An 18,520-nucleotide genomic window follows, 5' to 3' on the forward strand; every position below is an offset into this window, starting at 1 on the left:
TTGTGCCCTAATACATGGTCAGTTTTGGAGAAAGTTCTATAAGCTTACGAGAAGAAAACCTATCCTTTTGTGTTTGCTTGTGTGAAATGTTCTGTAGATATCTGTTGGGTCTGTGTGGTTTGCAATGTCTTTTAGCTTTAGCATGTCTCTGTCTAGCTTTCGTCTGGGTGGCCTGTCTGTTGGAGAGACTGGAGTGCTAACAGGAACCACTGTCCCTGTATGAGGGTCAATGTGTGATTTTAGCTGCAGTAGTGTTTCCTTTACAACTTGGGTGCCCTTGGTTTTGGTGCATATGCATATGTGCTTAGAATCCTAGCATCCTCTTGGAGGACTTACTCATTTGATAAGAATGTATTGTTCCCAATTTCTTTTGGTTACTGTTGGTTTCAAGTCTATCATGTCAGTTATAAAGTAGCAATGCCTGCCTGACTCTTGGTTCTGTTTTGGTTGAAATTCCCATTTCTGTCCTTTTATCCTGGGTGACATCTATTCTTGTTAGTAAGGTGCACCAGAGAGATGGATTCTGCTTTCTAACCCAATCCATCTATGTTTTTATAATTAGGGTGTTGGGAATAGTGAGAGTTATTAATGAGCAGTGTTTGTTAATTCCTGTTATTTTGCTATTTTTCCCCTCCTCTTTTGACATAGTTCTTCTAGTGTTACTTATTCTTCTGTCTTCTAGACCGTAGCTAACTCCACTCCGAACTTACGTTTTCCCTCTAATGCCTTCTGTGCAGCTCCATCAGTGCACAGTGCTTAAATTTGTTTTTTTGTTTTTGTTTTTTTTTTTAAATCATGAAATGTTTTTCCTCTCTCTGTCAGTGTGACTGATATTTTTTGCTAAGCATGGTAGTCTGGGTTGGAATCTCTTGCTTTTTAGAGCGCGTAGACCATCAACTTAGCCTTTTACCTTTCGTGATCTCCACTGGAAAATCAGTGCTATTCAAATGAGCCTGCCTTCCTATGTTAGGTAGTGTCCTTCCCTGGCAGGTTTAATATCCTTTCTTTAATGTCTTGATTATTATGTGTAGTTGGGCGTTTTGGGTCCCATCTGTTTGGTGTTCTGTGTTCTTCCTGTAACTTGAGGCATCTCTTTCTCTAGAATGAGTTGGTTTTCTCCTATAATCGTGTTAAAGATATTTTCTGTGCCTTTGACTGGGATTTCTCTCCTTCTTGGAGCCTTATTTGTAGGTACAGTCTTCTCAGTGTCCCAGATTTCTTGGATGTTTTATGCCTAGATTTGTTTGAATTTAACCTTTTCTTGGACCGATCTATTTCTTTTATCTTCAAGACCTGAAATTCTCTCTTCCATGGCCTTGAATCTCTGGGCAAGGCTTAGCTCCAAGGCGTGTGTCATTCCCAGTTTTATCTCAGCTTATGTCTTAGGTGATTCAGTTTCCTTGTTAATTTCTCCTTCCACGCCTTAAATGGTTTCCACTGTTTCATCCAACTGTTTATGTGTTCATGAAATGAAGCATCCACTCAAGTTATCACGAAGGTCTTTGAACATACTTATTATTGCTATTTTGAATTCCTGTGTTTCAGCTAAGTGGCACTTCTTAGGGCCCTAACTCAATAGGTTTGCTGGCTTCTGGGAAAGGCCTATTTTCTTTTGTTTGTTCATGTTTGTTTGTTTGTCTGCTTGTTTATGCAAAGGCAGAGAGTGTTTTATTCTGTAGAAGTCCATCGTGCTGGGGTCTACCATCTACCCAGACGGAGGTTTCCAAGTGATCTTGGAAGTCCTGATTTAAAGCACACTAGGGGGATTCCGGGGAGGGAGTAGGTGACCTTTTCCTTAATCTGTTGCCTCTATCTTGAGGGATATTCCAGAACCACTGCTGGGGCATGGGGGTCTGGAAACTGTTGCTGGCCCATTGCCCCTGCCTCTGGCCAGGTGGCCTGGCAGCTTCTGATGGCAGGGCGGTTTCTGACTGGCTGTCTGAGGCCTGCTTTGTTTGTTTGTTTGTTTGTTTGTTTGTTTTCAGTAACTGACTTGCCTGGACTTGCCCAGTTCTTGGAAACAGAAATTTAGGTGTAGTCTCCTGAACTGCCAATTTAAGGTCTGTCATGGAATCAGCCTGCCTCACACCACACCTACCCCACCCCCCTACCCCCTCACACCCCCACTAGTGATGAGCCATCTCAATCCCTGAGATGTATCTGTGAGCTGGCGTTGTTTTCGAGTCATCAGCTGATTGGTGGAAGTCTGTTCTTTACCAAACGTAACTAAAGCATTTATTTCACAAGTCAAGGCCAACATCAGTAGGTTAAGAGGGGCCTATCGGGGCGCAGAAACAAGGGTAGTGAGCCAAGGAGACCAGCTGAAGAGGGACTCATACCAACCCTGAGATTGTTCTCTTTCTATTCTTCTCTTGTGTAGGTAGTGTCTTCCTGACTAAGGCCATGGATTCTTTGACCACCCCTGAGTGGTCCACATAGTGGTCCCTCCCCTGTGATCACACAGGGTCGTCCCTGCTGGGGGAACAGCAAGTCTAGGCCTCTTCTGCTCTATAAGGCTACTTCTGCCAGGGAGGGCAGGGAATCCTGCAGGGCCGGGATGGACTTTTCCACCTCCTATATATCTGTGTCTGTCACCATCCACAGGGCCTTGTGATTTTTATTAGTATCAGGGCTGGGGTTCCTACACTAACAGCTCTGGTCACCCCTATGCCAAGGAGAGAACCTAGTAACACAGTGGAAATGGCCACCCCTTTGTACTTGATTGTTTGGAGGTCGTAGCTGGTTGGTGACATCCTCCCCAGAGAAATAAGTCATTCTAGGCACAAGCTGTACTGAAACAAAAAATCCTCCGTCATATTCATAACGAGACCATAAATGCATGGGTAAGCCCTGAGGCACAGGCCCACCAAGCGTTCTCTGGGGCAGCATGTATGATAGATGATGAAATTTAATTCTGATGATTTTCTGGTGACTAAGGCAATGCTGTATGATTCAAACTTTAAGGTCAAAGGCTAAGACTCAAACTTTAAGGACAAAGGCTGCCTTGGGCAAACAGTGTGGCTGGGACATTAACACACTGTCCAAAGAATTTAGGATAACACCGTGTTCCAGGAAATGAGATAACCGCAGTAAGGGCAGCATCCTTCACCATTCCCTCTTTGTGCCAAGATATTTCCCCACCAAGGGCCTCCAATGAATTCAAAGGACAAGGAGGCCACCAGTGAAGTAACAAAGTAATAGGCCCCACCAATGAGAGTAACCAACTCATGCTATAACCTAAAGCCTATACCTGAGACAGTATAAAGGGTGTGGGCCTTTGTTCTTCAGGGTCACCCCAGTGCACTGGATCATTAAACCTCTTGCTTATTGCATCGATCTCCGTCTCTGGGTCTCTGTGAGTAAGACATTCCATACGTAGGGCTTGGGGGCCGAGTCTTACGACGCCATCTCTGCTTGAGTCCTCTTTGTGTTTGTTTAGACAGTTCTCAGCTGTCTACCCCCACGCCAATAGTCACATCAGCCTTGGCAACACATCTGAGATTTCTATCACCCTGTCCAAGGTTCAGATGTATTAACCAAAGCAATTTCTCAAGTGAACTGTCCCATCTGTTTCTTTCTACCCAGAGGTTGAAACCATCGACTATTGCTGAAGTCAGGATAATTTGTATCTTGAAGTCCATTGGTGTGATTTTTTTTTTTATGAGACTGGATGTACCAGAATTTTGAATTGTAACACCTTATCAGTTAGTTGTTCCCGTGAGCAGGATGAAATGGCCTTATTTATGTCTTTTGATTAACTTTTATTTGACGTTTGGTTTGTCAGATATCGTCACAGCAATGTCTGCCTGCTTTCTGGTCCAACTCGCTTGGAATGATGTTTTTGTCTGTTACCCTTTAAAGTGTTGTCTGTTCTGAAAGTAAGATGATTTTCTTATAGACGACAGAAAGGCGGGTTCTTCTTTCAAGCCCTTTCATTTAAGCTATGTCTTTTGATTAAGGCGTCAAGGCCATTGGTGTGTAAAGCCTGAGACTTGCATTTTTGCTTCAACTTGGCAGATAGCTCTGCTGGGTAAGGGGTCAGGGACATTTGTGGGCTTTTGGGTTTTTTTTTTTAAGAACTTAGAGGGAATGCACTGTTCTCTTCTGGTTTTTTGTTTTTATTGAGAAGCCAAATGTTATTCTGATGAATTTACCTTTATAATTTATCTAGAAGGTTATCTAGAACTGATAAAATGTATATGTGCACACACACACACACACACACACACACACACACACACACACACAAATTTATTAGAGTGCCTGTGGTTCAGCTAGTCCAACAATGGCTATCTACCAATGGCAAGTCCAAGAATCCAGTAGTTTTCTCAGTCCCTGAATCCGGGTGTCTCGGCCATGAAGAAGTAGGTTCTAATGTCTGTGAAGGAATGAGGAGATTTGCCAGAGTTCCAGCAAGCAAGCAAAGGGCGAGCCTCCTCCTTCCATGTCCTCTCTATAGGCTGCCAGCAGAAGGTGTGGCCCAGCTTAAAGGAGGATCTTTCTGCCTCTAGAGTTCTTGATAAAAAGTGGGTCCAATTAAGAAAAAAAAAATCTGTTAGAGATAGACCCAGTCACTTGCGTGTAAGAGTTAATTCCAGATGTAGTCAAGTTGGTAACATGACTTGTGATTTTGCTCTTATCAGTGCTGGTAAGTAGGGGTCTAGAGGCTTCTCTCTACAGTGTGGAGTCCCAAGGCCCCTAGACTATGTTCACGCATCCAGGCAGTTCTGTCTGCAGGCCTGAAGCTTGGTATTGAAACAACACATTAGTGGGTCGACCATCAGCCTCTCTGTCCCTGCCCCGCCCCACTCAAAGCAACCCCAGAGCCAGCTTTCTCTATGCCTAACCCCACCTTCGCCCGCTCGATTTAGCTCCTGAAAACATCCAGTTTCTGTGAACTTGGCTAGAGGTCAGTCATTACGTTGGGCTCCACACTATCCATAAAGGCATAGTGTGCACTTACAGAGCAGTCCCAGACTGAGGAAGTCCAAGGTCCCACCCACTCTTTTTCCGGCTGCTGCAGAACCCTATGGAGCTGGTCACGTCAAGGAGCCAGCAGCACCGGAAGCTGAGCAGGATAGGGGGGCGGCTAGGGCCTATCCAGACTGACACACAATCTCCCTTCAGTTCTCCGTGTCACCCCTCAACACAATACTCTGCTGTGGTTTAAAAAAAAAAATCTGGAGAAATGAATGAATTTCTTAGCTACTAAGTCTGTAGTTTTCTTTGGATATGTTGCCCCTATATTAACTCCTCGTCCATCTCCCTGCTTGTGTGCACGAGCACACACCTTTATGTGTGTCCCCTCCCTCAAGTTGAGACAGTTTGAGGCTCAGGAAACACAAATTACGCCGCCCCGCCCCCCGCCCCCCCCCCGCCCCCGCATCAAAGATGGGAAATGCGTTTGAAAGGGAAGACAAGCATCTGGGTAAAGGGGAAAGAGCTAGAGCTGGACCAGGCAGAGGAAGGCGAGCAGTGGGGCAGGGCGGGGCAGTGCACTGTGGGTCCGCACATGGAGGGTGAGATTTTGAATACAGTAGAAGAGGGAGGAAGACAGAGAAAGGAAAGAGAAAAGGAGGGAGGGGAAAGACTAGGCAGCAGGCGAGGTGGGGTGGGGGTGGCGGACAACAGATGGGATTGTGGTGGAGTGGAATTAGCCAGAAACTTAGAGAAACTAAGTTTGCAGGGACAGAAATGGGGCAGAATAAGTACCCCTGGGAAGGGGTGAGATTGCTCAGGCAAAACAAGCTCAATGGAACAACAGAAGTGAGAAGGAAACAAGTAGGGTGATGCCTGTTGGGGAAACAAGAGTTGGAGGAGCAAGACGAGGGGCGGAGCCTGGGGTGTGGAGCTAAACATGTTTGCTTTTTGTTTTGTTTTTTGTCCCCCCCTCCCCTCTTTTTTTCCCCCCAGTGTGAGATATAAGATATTGAAATCCCCAGTCCCAGGCAATTACCAGAGCTTGGCTGAAGGTGGCGACTAACTAGTTCTGAGGGGTTGAGGGAACTAGGGGACAGACCCCAGGACGAGCTCTCTGCGTGTGCTGGTCCATTCAGACGGTGAAGTATCACTGCTCAGATGACAACTGCGTCTCTAGCCAGTGGGTTCTCAATTCCGGAGGGCATGTTAAAACAAAACAAAAAGAAAACAAAAAACTGGTTGTTGGGCCCCAAAGACCACATTTTGAGACCCACAGTGTGGTGTGGCACACAAAGTGAGAGGGAATTTTAGTGGCGCAGTCCTACCCACGGACTCAGTGTGATCACCTGAAGAGAGATAGAAGGAACCTCTAGGCCTGGGGCTGTCCTTGGTGGAAACAAGGAACAGTGGTTTCCTTGTAGGTGTGTTGAGAAGGGAGAGAGGCTCTGTCCCAAACTATGGCCCCTGTACCTCTCCTGAAAGTATAGCATCTCTCTAGCAGGGGGAAAAAAAGCTTCCACTGTGGTTTAAAATGACAAGAGCCTTGAGAAAACACCCTTTGGGAAAGTGTGTTGTGTAAGGGTTCTCCAGAAGGGTGCAAAGGGGCAGAATCCCAGATCGTGACAACGGGTCACAAACCAGGTGCTCCTCCAGGTAGACCTCCCTGTTCTGTAGCTTGCCCAGAGAAAACATTGGCATGTTTAATTAAAGGGGCTAACGTGGGTCTGGAAAGATGACTCCGCCTTTAAGAGCCCCCGTTGCTCTTGCAGAGGACCTGGGTTCCATTCCTAGCATCCACACAGGAGATAAAAACAGTTCATGGAGGTTCACTGCCCACTTCTGACCTCCAAGGGTATCAGACACACGTACATGGCGCACATACATACCACTCAGGCAAAGCATTCTCGCACACATAAAACCTTTAAAATGTAAGGGTCTTGGAGAGTGTGGTCATGACACCCAAGGGTTGAGGAGGTCAAAATTTGGGGCTGACTTCCTATGTGAAGAATCAGACCCATTCACTGGTTTAATGGCCGTTGCTTGTTTTATTGTTTGTCCAAAGGCGTTGGTATTGGACCGAGGTAGAAACCAGAAATGAGTCAAAAGACTGTTCCTTTTACAAAAAAAAAAAAAAAAAGGAAAAGAAAAAAGCCCTTAAACTCTGTGCTGCTTCTCAATTGGGTGCTGTAACTGCACCTACCCCTTGGGTTGGGGGGCTCCACTTTCTATCCCTGCAATTACTAAAGTAGATAAAAGGCTGGAGGTTTAAACTGTTAAGAGGTATCATCTGTTAAGTAGGAACATAACTCCCACAAGTCTTTAAAACCAGTTGTGTGAGCTGAGCCGTGAGCATGGCGATGTTCCCTAAGAGCAGAGTACGGTCAGTATAAGCAGTATCCAAGTCATTGCAGGCCTGGCTCTGTCCTTGTCTCTTGGTGCCTTCCAGTATTTAAGTCCTTAAAATACTTACTGAATCTTGCCTTGTAATTCTTGGCACAGGTATCATGTATACAACAACCAGAGTCAGGCAGGTTAAGTTCCTTCTGTTTTTTTCAGACAGGACGGCATTATATTGCCTTGGCTCATCCAGAACATAGAAGTAATCTCCCTCTGCCTCCCCACCGCTGGGATTAAAGGTGTACGATATCGCTAACAACTATTCCTCCCCTTCGGAGATGCCCAGCAGGCTCAGAGTCCACTTCATGCATATGCAAATGAGTGGGTTGTAAATGTCTACTTTTCTGCAAAGTTAAATTCCAGTTTCCATCAGATTCCCAAGGGATCTCTTAAGTTGAAAGATGTTCTGCTACAGAGAACAGTTCTGGCTTTGCACAGAACTGACTTCTCTTAAATCTTTGTATCAAAGTGGGAGATTTTTTTCTCTCATTCTCATAACACTGGTTCTAGAGTGATTCTAATCCTGGGAGGCCAAGGCCTGCTTGCAAAAGGCTGCCCATTTTTTTGCTTAATTCATCAGAGCATAGGCAAGAGAATGCACCCCAGCTCAGGGAGGGAGGGAGGGAGGAAGGGAAGGAAGGAGGAAGGAGGAAGGAGGGAGGGCATTCTTAGCAGCATCAGAGAGGGGTTGGTGGCTGGGTTGCTCAAATAAACAAAATGCCCAGTCAGCAGAATGACTCCATTTCAATTCCTCTTGAGCCAAGGGCCCAAGGGCTCTGTCTGATTCACCCAGCTTTGCCTGAGCAGAGCGCTCATTAACTAGATTTCTGAAAACCCACTCCCTCCTGGCTCTCTGGCTAATTCCAACAGTGTTGGAGAAATAAATACCTCAAGGAGAAAAAAGTAGCCTGGGAACCTTGAAAACACCCACTTTCACATTCTTCTTTTCCTCCCTCACCCCAAACTTCTCTTAAATAGAGGTTAAGTTGTAAGACGGGCATTAACACAATCACCAAAAAGAAAAAAAAAACGATGAAAACAAATGACCAGACAAGTGTGAGCATGTTTGTCTGAACCCCCCTGGTGCAGGCATTAACCTTCGAGGCGAGAGTCTTGGGTGTGAAGCCCTTCCCAGAACTGGAAGGTTCAACACCGGCAGGAAGCTCATTACCCTCAAGCTGCCAAGGTAAGCGACAGCCTTAGCTCCTCGAGTTCGTTTTCCTGGGAGAATGAGGTGCTCAGCAACAATTCTTCCCTCTGATGAATGCCAAACTAGGATGATGAGAAAGACTCCCAGCGCCATGATCCCTTCCCTAATTACTTTTAGCACTTCACACAGAACAAGACCGAACCCCACGCAACACGAACCACCGTCACATCGCTTGAGGTCAACAACAATCAAAAGTCACTGTCCCTTTCTGTCTCTGCAGGGAAAGAGAATTTCTTCCCAGAGATCCGGACCTAGATATACAAGTCCACAACTGTCTACATCCCGGGAATACCGAGGAAAACTTTGTACACAAGTTAAGCCGTCATTACACCACTCCACCACGACTCCCTTCACCGCTCAGAATACATTTGAACAAAACCAAAAACTCATACTGTCCCCACTACCCTTATCCCTAGAACACAATTCCTAGAAAAGCTAAATTGTACAATTTGCACTGAGCATGCTGTCTTCAAAGACCCTGCACACATATACACACGGACACAAAAACACAGACAAGAGAAAACTCTGTTCAAGGGAATATTTTTCCTTCCGTGTGGGCCTTGATTACTTAGGGGTATAAAATTCACTCTTCAGTTCTGTAACCTGATCTCTCAACCTCATATGTGTGTGTGTGTGTGTGTGTGTGTGTGTGTGTGTGTGTGTGTGTGTGGTGTGCATGTGCATGTGTGTGCATGTGTGTGCACGTGTGTGTTTGTGTGTGTGTGTGTGTGTGTGTGTGTGCAGGATGAGGGGAATACGAATTTCGAGTGAACAGTCACTCTATACTTTGCAGAGGTAGGAGTGAGAGGTGTGTAATCACTGGGGAAGAGAGGCAGACCCACAGAGAATGTCTGGCCCCTGGCTCTCAGGCTCTGAATGCCTGGTCACCATCTCTTTCCTGTTTCCTCCTTGCAGTTTAGCCCAGTGCTCACAGAAGTAAACTTCATGGAGTCACCCATTCTGTGGGATATGAAATAGATCCTGGGGCCAAACAAATTTAGGAAACATTACACAAACAGAAACCATCTGCGGAGGATCTCAGAGCCCTTGATATACTCACAACGGACCCTTTCACCTATTCTCTCTGTAGAGTAAATATTTAGAAATTGGTACCGCATAGACCTCAACCATCACTGCTGGTTCCGCTGTACCCTTGAGAGTAGGTTCAGGATGAATAGGCACAAACAGACTTTGCACCATTTCCCCAAATTTTGCCCAAAGAACTCTGTTTTTGCACGTTGTCTCACAGAAGAGGTGAGAAATACTCCCGTTCTCTGGGTACAGGAGAGGGACGGCTCTGGCAGTGGCTGCTGGTAGCACCGGCTTATAGATATCACCGTAGCTACAGAAGAGACAGATTTCAAAAGGCAGATGTCCCTCTGTCCCAGCTGCTCCCAGGACTCTGTCCCTGGTGGGTCAGCAAGTGCCTGTCCAGGTGGTGCTTACGGCCAAAGCTCTTCTCACAGCGAGGGCAATGGAAGGGCTTCTCCCCAGTATGGGTTAGCCAGTGTCTCACTAGGTGGTGTCTTCGGCCAAAGCTCTTCCCACATTCCGTGCACACGTGGCACTTTGGCACTGGTGGGGCACACTGAGCCCCAGGACTCTCTCCAATTTCTTGGCCCTTGCAGGACTTGCTGTCCGCGTGCACTCTCTGGTGGCTGGCCAGGTGGGAGCTGCATCGGAAAGTCTTGCCACACTCAGGACACCTGCTTGGCTTGTCGTGCAGATGGGTTTTCTGGTGCCTGATCAGGTGATGCCTTCGCCCAAAGCTTTTCTCACACTTGAGGCAGCTGTAGGGCCTCTCTCCAGTGTGTGTTTGCTGGTGTCGGGCAAGGTGGGAGCCCCACACAAACTGTTTCCCACACTGAGGGCACGTATGTGGTTTTAAGAGAGAGTCCGTGTCTGTGCTGCGTAGGAGATGAGAGACGCTGTCCTCCTGAAGGAACCGTGGTCTTGGGAGCGTTCCTGTGGAACTGCTGGGCATGGACCTCCAGCTTGGACCCTGCCCTGGGTTCCAGAGAACAGTTTCTTCAGACATACTGGATAATGTTCTGGAAGGTTCTGTCTCTAGCTCAGGAGTATCACCCTTGGGTTCACCTCCGTCTCCTATGGGGAGGGAAGAATGTAGCTCTTAAAAGGAGAGTCCCATGATAGGATCCCAGCACCCAAGTCCCAGGGAACATTGTTTGATGCCAAACGACAGTGCAGGATAGCACAGTGGCTACGGAGATTTTCAAAAGCCTAGTTTTCATCAGAGACATCTTAACTTTTTAAGTCTTCTTCTGCAAAACGGAATGGATCGTCTGTGTGTGTGTGTGTGTGTGTGTGTGTGTGTGTGTATGTGTGTGTGTGTGTTTGTATATGTGTGGGCATATGTGTGTGTATGTGTATGTATGTGTATATGTGTCTGTCTGTGCATATGTGTATGTGTGTATGTGTGTTTGTATGTGTGGATATATGTGTATTTGTGTATGTGTGTGTATGTATGTCTATAGGTGTGTCTGCCTATCTATGCACGTGTGTATGTGTGTGTATGTATATGTGTATGCATATGTGTATGTGTATTTGTTTGTGTGTGTGTGTCTGTGTGTATATGTGCATGTGTGTGTGTCTAGGTGTCTGCATGTGTATGTGTGTCTTTGTGTGTATATGTGTGTGTGTCTGTGTGTCTGTGTGTGGTGTGTGTCTGTGTGTGTGTCTGTGTGTGTGTGTGTCTCTGTGTGTGTGTGTGTGTGTGTGTGTAGTAGGACTGAACCTCTTCTTTTTTTTTTTTTTTTTGGTTCTTTTTTTCAGAGCTGGGGACCGAACCCAGGGCCTTGCGCTTCCTAGGTAAGCGCTCTACCACTGAGCTAAATCCCCAGCCCCGACTGAACCTCTTCTTAAGGTAATCATATCTGTTCTTGGTCAGCACTCAGTAAGTGATAAATGCTCTCTCACTGCTCTCTAGTCACCAACACTATTTACTTTCACGTTTGCTACTGTGCATCACTACTAGGTACCATCTTCACACTTCTGCATGGAACGAGAGCGAAGGCGTGAGCTGCGGCCATTGCTGGTAGCTGTCAGCGTCCTTGGACAGAGTTGGAAGACATCTCTACCATGGCTCGGATGCTGAACGCCAGCGTCAACTCTCGTCAAGTGCCTGTTATGTGCCTGGGCCCTCGTCTACTGCTCCCGGTGTTAGCGTATTCAACCATAACATCTTAGATAGTAAGGTCTCATGGCTGCAGGCTGCAGGCCAAACCCACACAGCCTGACTTCCATGCCTTCCGCACCCAGCCTTGCTTTTGGAAAACCAAAACTCTCAACGTTTTGGTTAGAGACATGTAAAGATGATGCCCTCGTGCGTATTTCTAGGTCCTCACCTGCATACGTGACCTTCCGGATGTCCCTCCCCTCTACGTCCTGGGGGTCAGGGACCCACTGTTCTTCTCCTCCTTCTAGCTGAGGAAGCATGTCCAGTTTGGGGATGGGAAACCCTGTCCAGGAGAAAAGGAAACAGACACACACCAGGTTAGTTCAACAGCAATTCTGTATTAATGGACAAGACCGCTTCCTAGATTCCTCGCTGGGATGAAAGGACAAAACAGCCAGACACAGCCTCCAGTCACATCTCAAGTCCCTCTTCCTTTTCCTAGAAAACCACAAACTCCTTCCCTAAGAGCCAGTTCTCCTCAAACCCTCGGGCTCTGTCCTTTCCGCTTACAACGTTACCTTAGCACTGCTAAGTCTGACCTGCCCCACCTTTCCCTTCCCCAGGGCAATGCTCCAGTTCCTGGGACCGAGCTCCAGTCGTCCCTTTCTCTGCTGTATGAGGAGCCTCAAGTTTCCAACCAGGACGAGCCTCACCGTTTCACTCCACAGTTTAGCATTGTTTCCAAAGAGATCCCTCACTTCGACTCTTTTGGGCTCAGCACCAACATCTGTCTTTGTTGCCTAGATAGAGTCCCAGCCAAGGAAAGTCTCCTAGGCAGGCAACTTCTAACACCCAGAAGTGGGCAGCCCCACCCTTCTAGGGTACATAAGATCCCGCTTACTCAGAGAGACGACGATCCCACAATTTTCCTGCATGACATATTCTCCGTAAAAGTCTGTCTGGGAGGGGTCCAGGCTCCGCCACTCCTCCTGAGAGAAGCATAAGGACACATCCTTGATAGTTACTAGGCCCTGAAACAAGACAGGCAGTTGTCTGTTAGCAGCTGCTGTGACGGGAAACACGACCTCACTGTGAAGGGCTGAGGCGGTGGACGAAGGAGGGCAAGAGGGGACCCTGAAGAAAACCCACTAGCAGGTCACTCACTAGGCAAGGCACGTGGCTTTCTTAAAGAGAAAAAAGGAAACGAGACCGAGACGTGAACGCGGGTAAAGTGATGAGAGCAAGCTCCCGACTTAGACCCTGAGGAGTCAGAGGCTCCAGGATCCGTCGGGCCCGTGGCTTAGCTACAGGTGTCTACTGTATCCCTTCTTACCTGCCTCAGTCTTTCCTGTAGACTGTACCATAGCCTCCTTCCTCCACTTGACCTTCCCTTCTCTGTCAACACAGCACGATAGAAACAGAACATGCCTGTCTCCCTGGAGTGCTGATGACGTCCCCCGGGTGCTACAACACAACGGATAAGCCCAAAATCTGGAGGCGAATGGATCTTAGCTACTACCGCAGGAGTGGCACCATCCAAAGGCCTCCATCTTCCTCTGCCCCAGTGTTCTCGGAGTGGAGCGACTGAGTTGTTCTCACGGTATTTAGTACGTATAAAGTACGTAGGAAGGCTTCACATGGTAAGCGTTCTGAGATGTTGCCGCTGCCAACACTGCTATCCTTCCACCGCTACTCTCTCGACTTACGTTCTCTTTCCAGCTCTTTGCAAAAGCTCCATGATCTACACCTCCCTGTCTACTTGATGATCTTCAAAGCATTCTTGGCCCCTCTTTTCTCACCTTTTCCAGGATTTTTCTTCTCCTTCCCTTCCTTCCTTCCTCCCTCCCTCCCTCCTTCCCTTCCTTCCTTTCCTTTCTTTCTTTCTTTCTCTCTCTCATAAGGTCTCACTGTGCCACACAGACTGGCCCAAAATTCTTGGGCTCAAGCTGCCCTCCTACAACAGCCTCCCTAGTAACTGGAATTACAAGCAGGCACCACCATGCCTGGTTTCAGATTTTCTTCCTAAAACAATCGGATCAACTAGTCATTCTGAACTCTCCACCCCCATCCCGCAGATAACATACTCACCCAACAACACACCGTGGTACATCCCTTAAACAGAATCTATCCCGTTACAAGCACACCTTAGCGTTCACGGGAAGTAGCAAGCCAGTGGGAGGGTGCCCCAGCTGTAGAACAAGGGGAGCACGGCTCACCTGGGACCCAGCTGCAAGAAGTGCGGCTGCCATTTCCCAGTCTCCAGTGTCCCCCTCCTGGGGGACGGCAGGAACCCAGGGAGCAGACGGTGCTGGTGAGGGGAGAGAGGAGCCGTCAGAGATGAACTACCCATCTTCTTCCCCAGGATGCACTGGGCCCCATTTCTCTTCTCAATCTGCGTTCACGGGTACAACTCAAAAGCACATAGAGGCCCCCACTGACAGAGTTTCACAAGGATCTAGGGACATTTAGTTAGAATAGCTGTAGTTTGGATGGGCACTGCTTGACACTCCTCTCGTCAAGTGTACATATCATTGACCGAGTCCTCCAACTGTCATGGGTCTCCCAGCACTCCGTGCGTCTCCCATGTTGAATACCATTAATGACACACCTGCCCGTAGGAGGAATGACCGTGTGAGAAACAGAAGAGGCTTGTTTACACAGTTTGGAAGATGCAGGACCTCATGGCTTACTGGACAGCAGGGCCCAGGAATAAAAGACTGAACCTGGTGTTTGGTACAGACTTCAGGCAGTGGCAATTGGACGTTGCTATTATTGTTCGAGACAGCGCCGTGTTATGTAGCCCAGGCTGGCCTGGGACTCATGGCAATCCTCCTAACTATCCTCCAAGGATTGAACTTACAAGTGTGAGCCACTGCATGTAGGGATTTTTAATGCCACGTTTTGAGCAGAGACAGAGACTTCTAGTGCTTCCCAACCCCCCCCCCACTCCCCCATGTGCTCTTACCCTTCTCCTGAAGGGACAGTGTCTCGTCTTCAAGACCACTGTGAAGGTGCTCCAGCGGCCTTGGTGCTGTTCTCCACGGGCCCTCTTCCCGGGCTCCTCTTTCTGACCCGGGTTCCGCTGCATCCAGCTGTGCACTCATTGGCTCCCATCCTGCACCCGGGGCTACGCTCTGTTCCGAAAGCATGTCTGCAGTGAGTGCCCGCTAGGACCTGGAACAAGTCAACAACGGATCTACTCATCTATGGAAGAGGATGAGACACAGTTCCCAAGGCTAAGGACAGGAAGCAGAGGAGCCCCGTGGAAGATGTGCTTACAAGGCAGTGTGAGCCTAGCTTTCCTGGAGGAACTCAGGAGCCGACAGGTGATCCACAGTCAGGTCCCGGGTATTCAAAGGCCTCACGCTATAAACAGACCTCACTCGAATTCATTGAAAATGCAGGAAGGAATCCACTCAACAAAGATGGGTGCGAACATACCGAGAGATTCTATGCCTCAGATTTCATTTTCATCAACTGGTGTAGAAGTCCCACCCAGGGGGTAGACCTGTCCTAAGTACCTGTTCAAAATGAACCAGATAGCCCTCCCTTAAGTCTCAGTGAAGGGACCCATGACCTGTCATTCCTACATAGGAAATGAGAACTGAGACAAACACAGCAGAAAGACAGTGACCTGGACCGCTACACAGGCGAGCTGGATGTACCCAGCACAGGCCTGACAGGGAGCAGAAACTGCAGGTCGGTGAAGAGCTGAAGTTTAATTGGGAATGGTGGGAAGATCAGAGCGTGGAGAAGTGGTGGGAAGCGGGAAGGCGGCATTATTAACACAACGTTAGAGGCTGGAGTACGTGATGGGCACCAGTCACAGCGCCTTATAAAGAATATATCGAACTCCAAGAATGGCATGGGGAAGCCGGTGTTTGTTCACGGGAAGAGGTTTGAGTTAAGAAAGGGAAGCTGAAACAGCAGACATAGTTTGGGCTTGACAAGCAACAGAAGGCCGGTCAGTCACGCCACCCATAAAACAGAATAAATGGGGTTTGATCGCAAGAAAGGGATTTAGGTTAGGGTTTGTTTTAGAATCCACAGCAGTCCTAGAACAAGACAGGACCCATTTGACAACCATGGTAGAACCATGGTGCCAATGGATTTCTGTCATTCCTACTCCCTTCCCATGTAGACGGAGCGACCAGTAATCTCCCTAGAACAAGTCAGAATTTCAGGGGCTGTTTTGACTCACAGGATCATTCAGTAACATCTGCAAGACCCCAGGAGGCTTGGAAGGGCTCCAGGCCAGCTACTTCCTGGTCCATTTGCCTGTGACAACAGATTTCTAAGAACAATGTACTAAATGAACAAACTCCTCTTCCCACTGTTGAAGCTCAAAGATGACTCTGGGGCCTCATGGAGGCATCCTGGGCTGATTCCCAGCTTGGGTGGTGTTAGGAGAGGAAGGGAAAGAGGGTAAGGCAGCACTTAGTGGAATTTCCATTTTAGCTCTCCTCTGGATTTCAGCACCTGTGCCCTTTCTCACTTTTAGACACGCAGGACACCAATCACCCTTCTGCACCTCCAGTCCCCCTCATTCCCTCGCTGCCTAGGCAGGCCCTCCAGCAGTTTCCTCTCCAGTTTAGTACTGGGACACCTGTCTCAACCCACTTCCCTGTCACCTCCTTCAGAGGAGAGTCCTCCATGGGAAATGTGTCTGCACACTGGGCGAGCTGGATGAGGACAGAAAACCTGTGGAGATGTTAACAGGAACCGAGCAAAGGATGTCACCTGCTACTGTCACCTGCTTGTATTTCCTAGGGTGTTCGAGGCAGGGCCAGCACCTGGCCTTTCAGCTTTCACCTGTTTTCTTTTTTCCCTTTCCCCTAGTTCAGGACAATCCCAAGTCCGCTGGAGCCTGGGTTCCTGGGCTTTCATTTCTTGCCTGCTTATGTATCTGGGAGGCAGGGCACCTGCTGATTTTTTTTTTTTTTTTTGCAGCAAGTTCTATGGACAGTCTCAGGACCCTGGTTTCAAAAAGTGGCCCAAGGGCACAGGGACGAGAGTGGTTCCCAGTGGCCGGGCCACCACGGGTGTGGCACCTCGGGCCCTGAGCCCGCAGCAGGGTAAGATTTCTTCTCTCCCGGTCACAGCACCACGGGGAGGGTCAGATTTCAGAAGACTCTGGAGCTCCCTAAGTGAGGCCAGAAAACAGGTTCCTGCGAGCCGGGGCTATAGCAAGTGACAGAAGGGTGCTGCGGGGACGCCCATGCCAGTGACAGCGACGGGACCGGGCTTGCGACACCGACGCCACAGTCCCCACGGTCAGGCTGGCGCCCTCCTCCACGCCCACCCGCACCCCGGCCCCACTCACCCGGGCTCGGCCCCTTGGCACTGCCTCCCGCCCGGCGCGGCCGAGCCCGTGGCCCGCAGAGCCAGCGACAGGCGACAGGGCCGGCGTGGGGCGGGCACAGGAAATCCCGCCGCTTCCGGGGCTCCGTGGTGCGGGCGGGGGCGGGCGGGGGCGGAGGGGACCGCTGGACCCAGGCTCCTGTCGCTGCTGCCGCAGCCCAGGGGCTTTGCTACTCCCGGGGCCCCGCCCACAGCCTGCGACCACCCACAGCGCCTGGCGGTGGGGGCGACAAGAGGGCTGGAACCCTCCCCTCAGGCTAGCCCTCCTGACAGACAGACAGACAACCGACTGGACAGTGGACTTCTAATGACGCCTTCCTTCACGTTGGCTCCACCAAGATGGTGCTGTGTGAAGTGGGCTCTGCTGCCGCATTGCCTTCGTATCTGAAGAGACATGAGCTACAAGTGTGCCCGGCACATTTAGAAGACTTGATTTTTTAAAATGCAATGTTTACGCTACATTGGGTTAAGTGTGTTAATTTTGCATATTATAATTGCGACTTGCACCACATTTCTGCTGGGCAGGGCTACCCTAAAGCATTAATAAAATGAAGGAGAGTGGGAAAGACCAGAAACATCTACAAAACAGATAATGGTAGAAAGAACCTAGCTGGTAAATGATACATTCCCGTTGTTTTATCACAGTCGTTCCGCAAAATCTTATAGCCTATCAGTGGAGGCCATGTGCCAAAGGCGTTATCATAAGGTATGTGATACGTGTTTTTAAAAATCTACCCCGAGCCGGGATAGAAGCAAAGAGAAGTGATTGTGTCTGGCAGGGAGGTCAGAGACTCACAGAAATAGAGGAGCAGGGACGATGGGATAAGAGAAGAGGGAGACCTGCAGTTGGGAACCCGTGTAGAGGGCATTCTAGGAGCAGCTCACGGGATGTGTGAGGATGGTCGGACCAGAGCGGCTATCCTCAGCTCCAGAACCAGTGCTGGAAGTTCTCTTAGGTACGGGAGAGGTGCTTATTAGTGTAGCCCAACAAATCGGTACCGTAACTCTAGTAAAGGCTTTTTCATGTCCTTCTCTACATGTGGGTGGACGGTGTGAAACCAGTGGGGGATGGGGAGTGAGAGAGGATCTCTGCTCTTTGTTTTTATGAAAGGACCAGGTTCCTTTCACCTAGCGTCTCCACTGTCTCAAGTGGCCTTAGAATACTCCTGTCCAAGGGTAAGAGGGAAGAGGGCTGTGGCTGGCCTGTCAGCTGTATTAGGAATCAATCCTGCAAATACTGTTTCCTTCCTTCCTTCCTTCCTTCCTTCCTTCCTTCCTTCCTTCTTTCTTTCCTTCTTTCTTTCTTTTCTCTCTCCCTCCTCCTCTCCCCCTCTCCCCCTCCTCCCCCTCCCTCCCTCCACCTCCCCCACCCTCTCTCGACAATAAAAGTGATCTTTATTAGAAAACAATTATTGTTAATTCCTCTATTGTGGATAAGTTCACTCCAAACTTTTTCGCCTGACTAGTCTGTCGTTTGTTATGCACAAGAACTCATG

The 18,520-nt window shown here is 48.7% G+C and overlaps 1 protein-coding gene across 6 annotated transcripts; it reads right to left on the bottom strand.

Annotated features, from left to right (window-relative positions):
• Positions 1-6,945: 6,945 nt before the first annotated feature.
• On the bottom strand, positions 6,946-17,475 carry Zfp641 (zinc finger protein 641). 6 transcript variants are annotated; one of them, XM_039078915.2, is made up of 7 exons: positions 16,987-17,475; positions 14,943-15,184; positions 14,629-14,837; positions 13,880-13,971; positions 12,565-12,694; positions 11,893-12,006; positions 6,946-10,633 (listed from the first exon to the last, which is right to left on the bottom strand). In XM_039078915.2, the coding sequence occupies exons 3-7, from the start codon at positions 14,810-14,812 to the stop codon at positions 9,888-9,890; spliced, it is 1,266 nt and encodes a 421-aa protein (XP_038934843.1). In that variant the 5' UTR covers positions 14,813-14,837; positions 14,943-15,184; positions 16,987-17,475; the 3' UTR covers positions 6,946-9,887. The 6 variants fall into 6 exon arrangements, with proteins under 6 accessions (XP_038934843.1, XP_038934844.1, XP_038934842.1 ...); XM_039078916.2 differs by lacking the exon at positions 14,943-15,184 and having other exon boundaries at positions 12,565-12,652; XM_039078914.2 differs by having other exon boundaries at positions 14,943-17,475.
• Between the last annotated feature and the right edge of the window lie 1,045 nt (positions 17,476-18,520).

The sequence above is a fragment of the Rattus norvegicus genome, chromosome 7 (assembly GCF_036323735.1).
Source record: "Rattus norvegicus strain BN/NHsdMcwi chromosome 7, GRCr8, whole genome shotgun sequence".
NCBI classification, from domain to species: domain Eukaryota; kingdom Metazoa; phylum Chordata; class Mammalia; order Rodentia; family Muridae; genus Rattus; species Rattus norvegicus.

What these genes read in the sequence shown, in the direction of transcription:
- Zfp641 (XM_039078915.2), bottom strand. Translation starts at nt 14,812, where the DNA reads ATGCTTTCGGAACAGAGCGTAGCCCCGGGTGCAGGATGGGAGCCAATG. An exon ending in ACTGTCCCTTCAGGAGAAGG is followed by an intron (nt 13,972 to 14,628) that starts GTAAGAGCACAT and finishes TCCCCTCACCAG; the next exon opens with CACCGTCTGCTCCCTGGGTT. An exon ending in TTCTTGCAGCTGGGTCCCAG is followed by an intron (nt 12,695 to 13,879) that starts GTGAGCCGTGCT and finishes GTCTTGTTTCAG; the next exon opens with GGCCTAGTAACTATCAAGGA.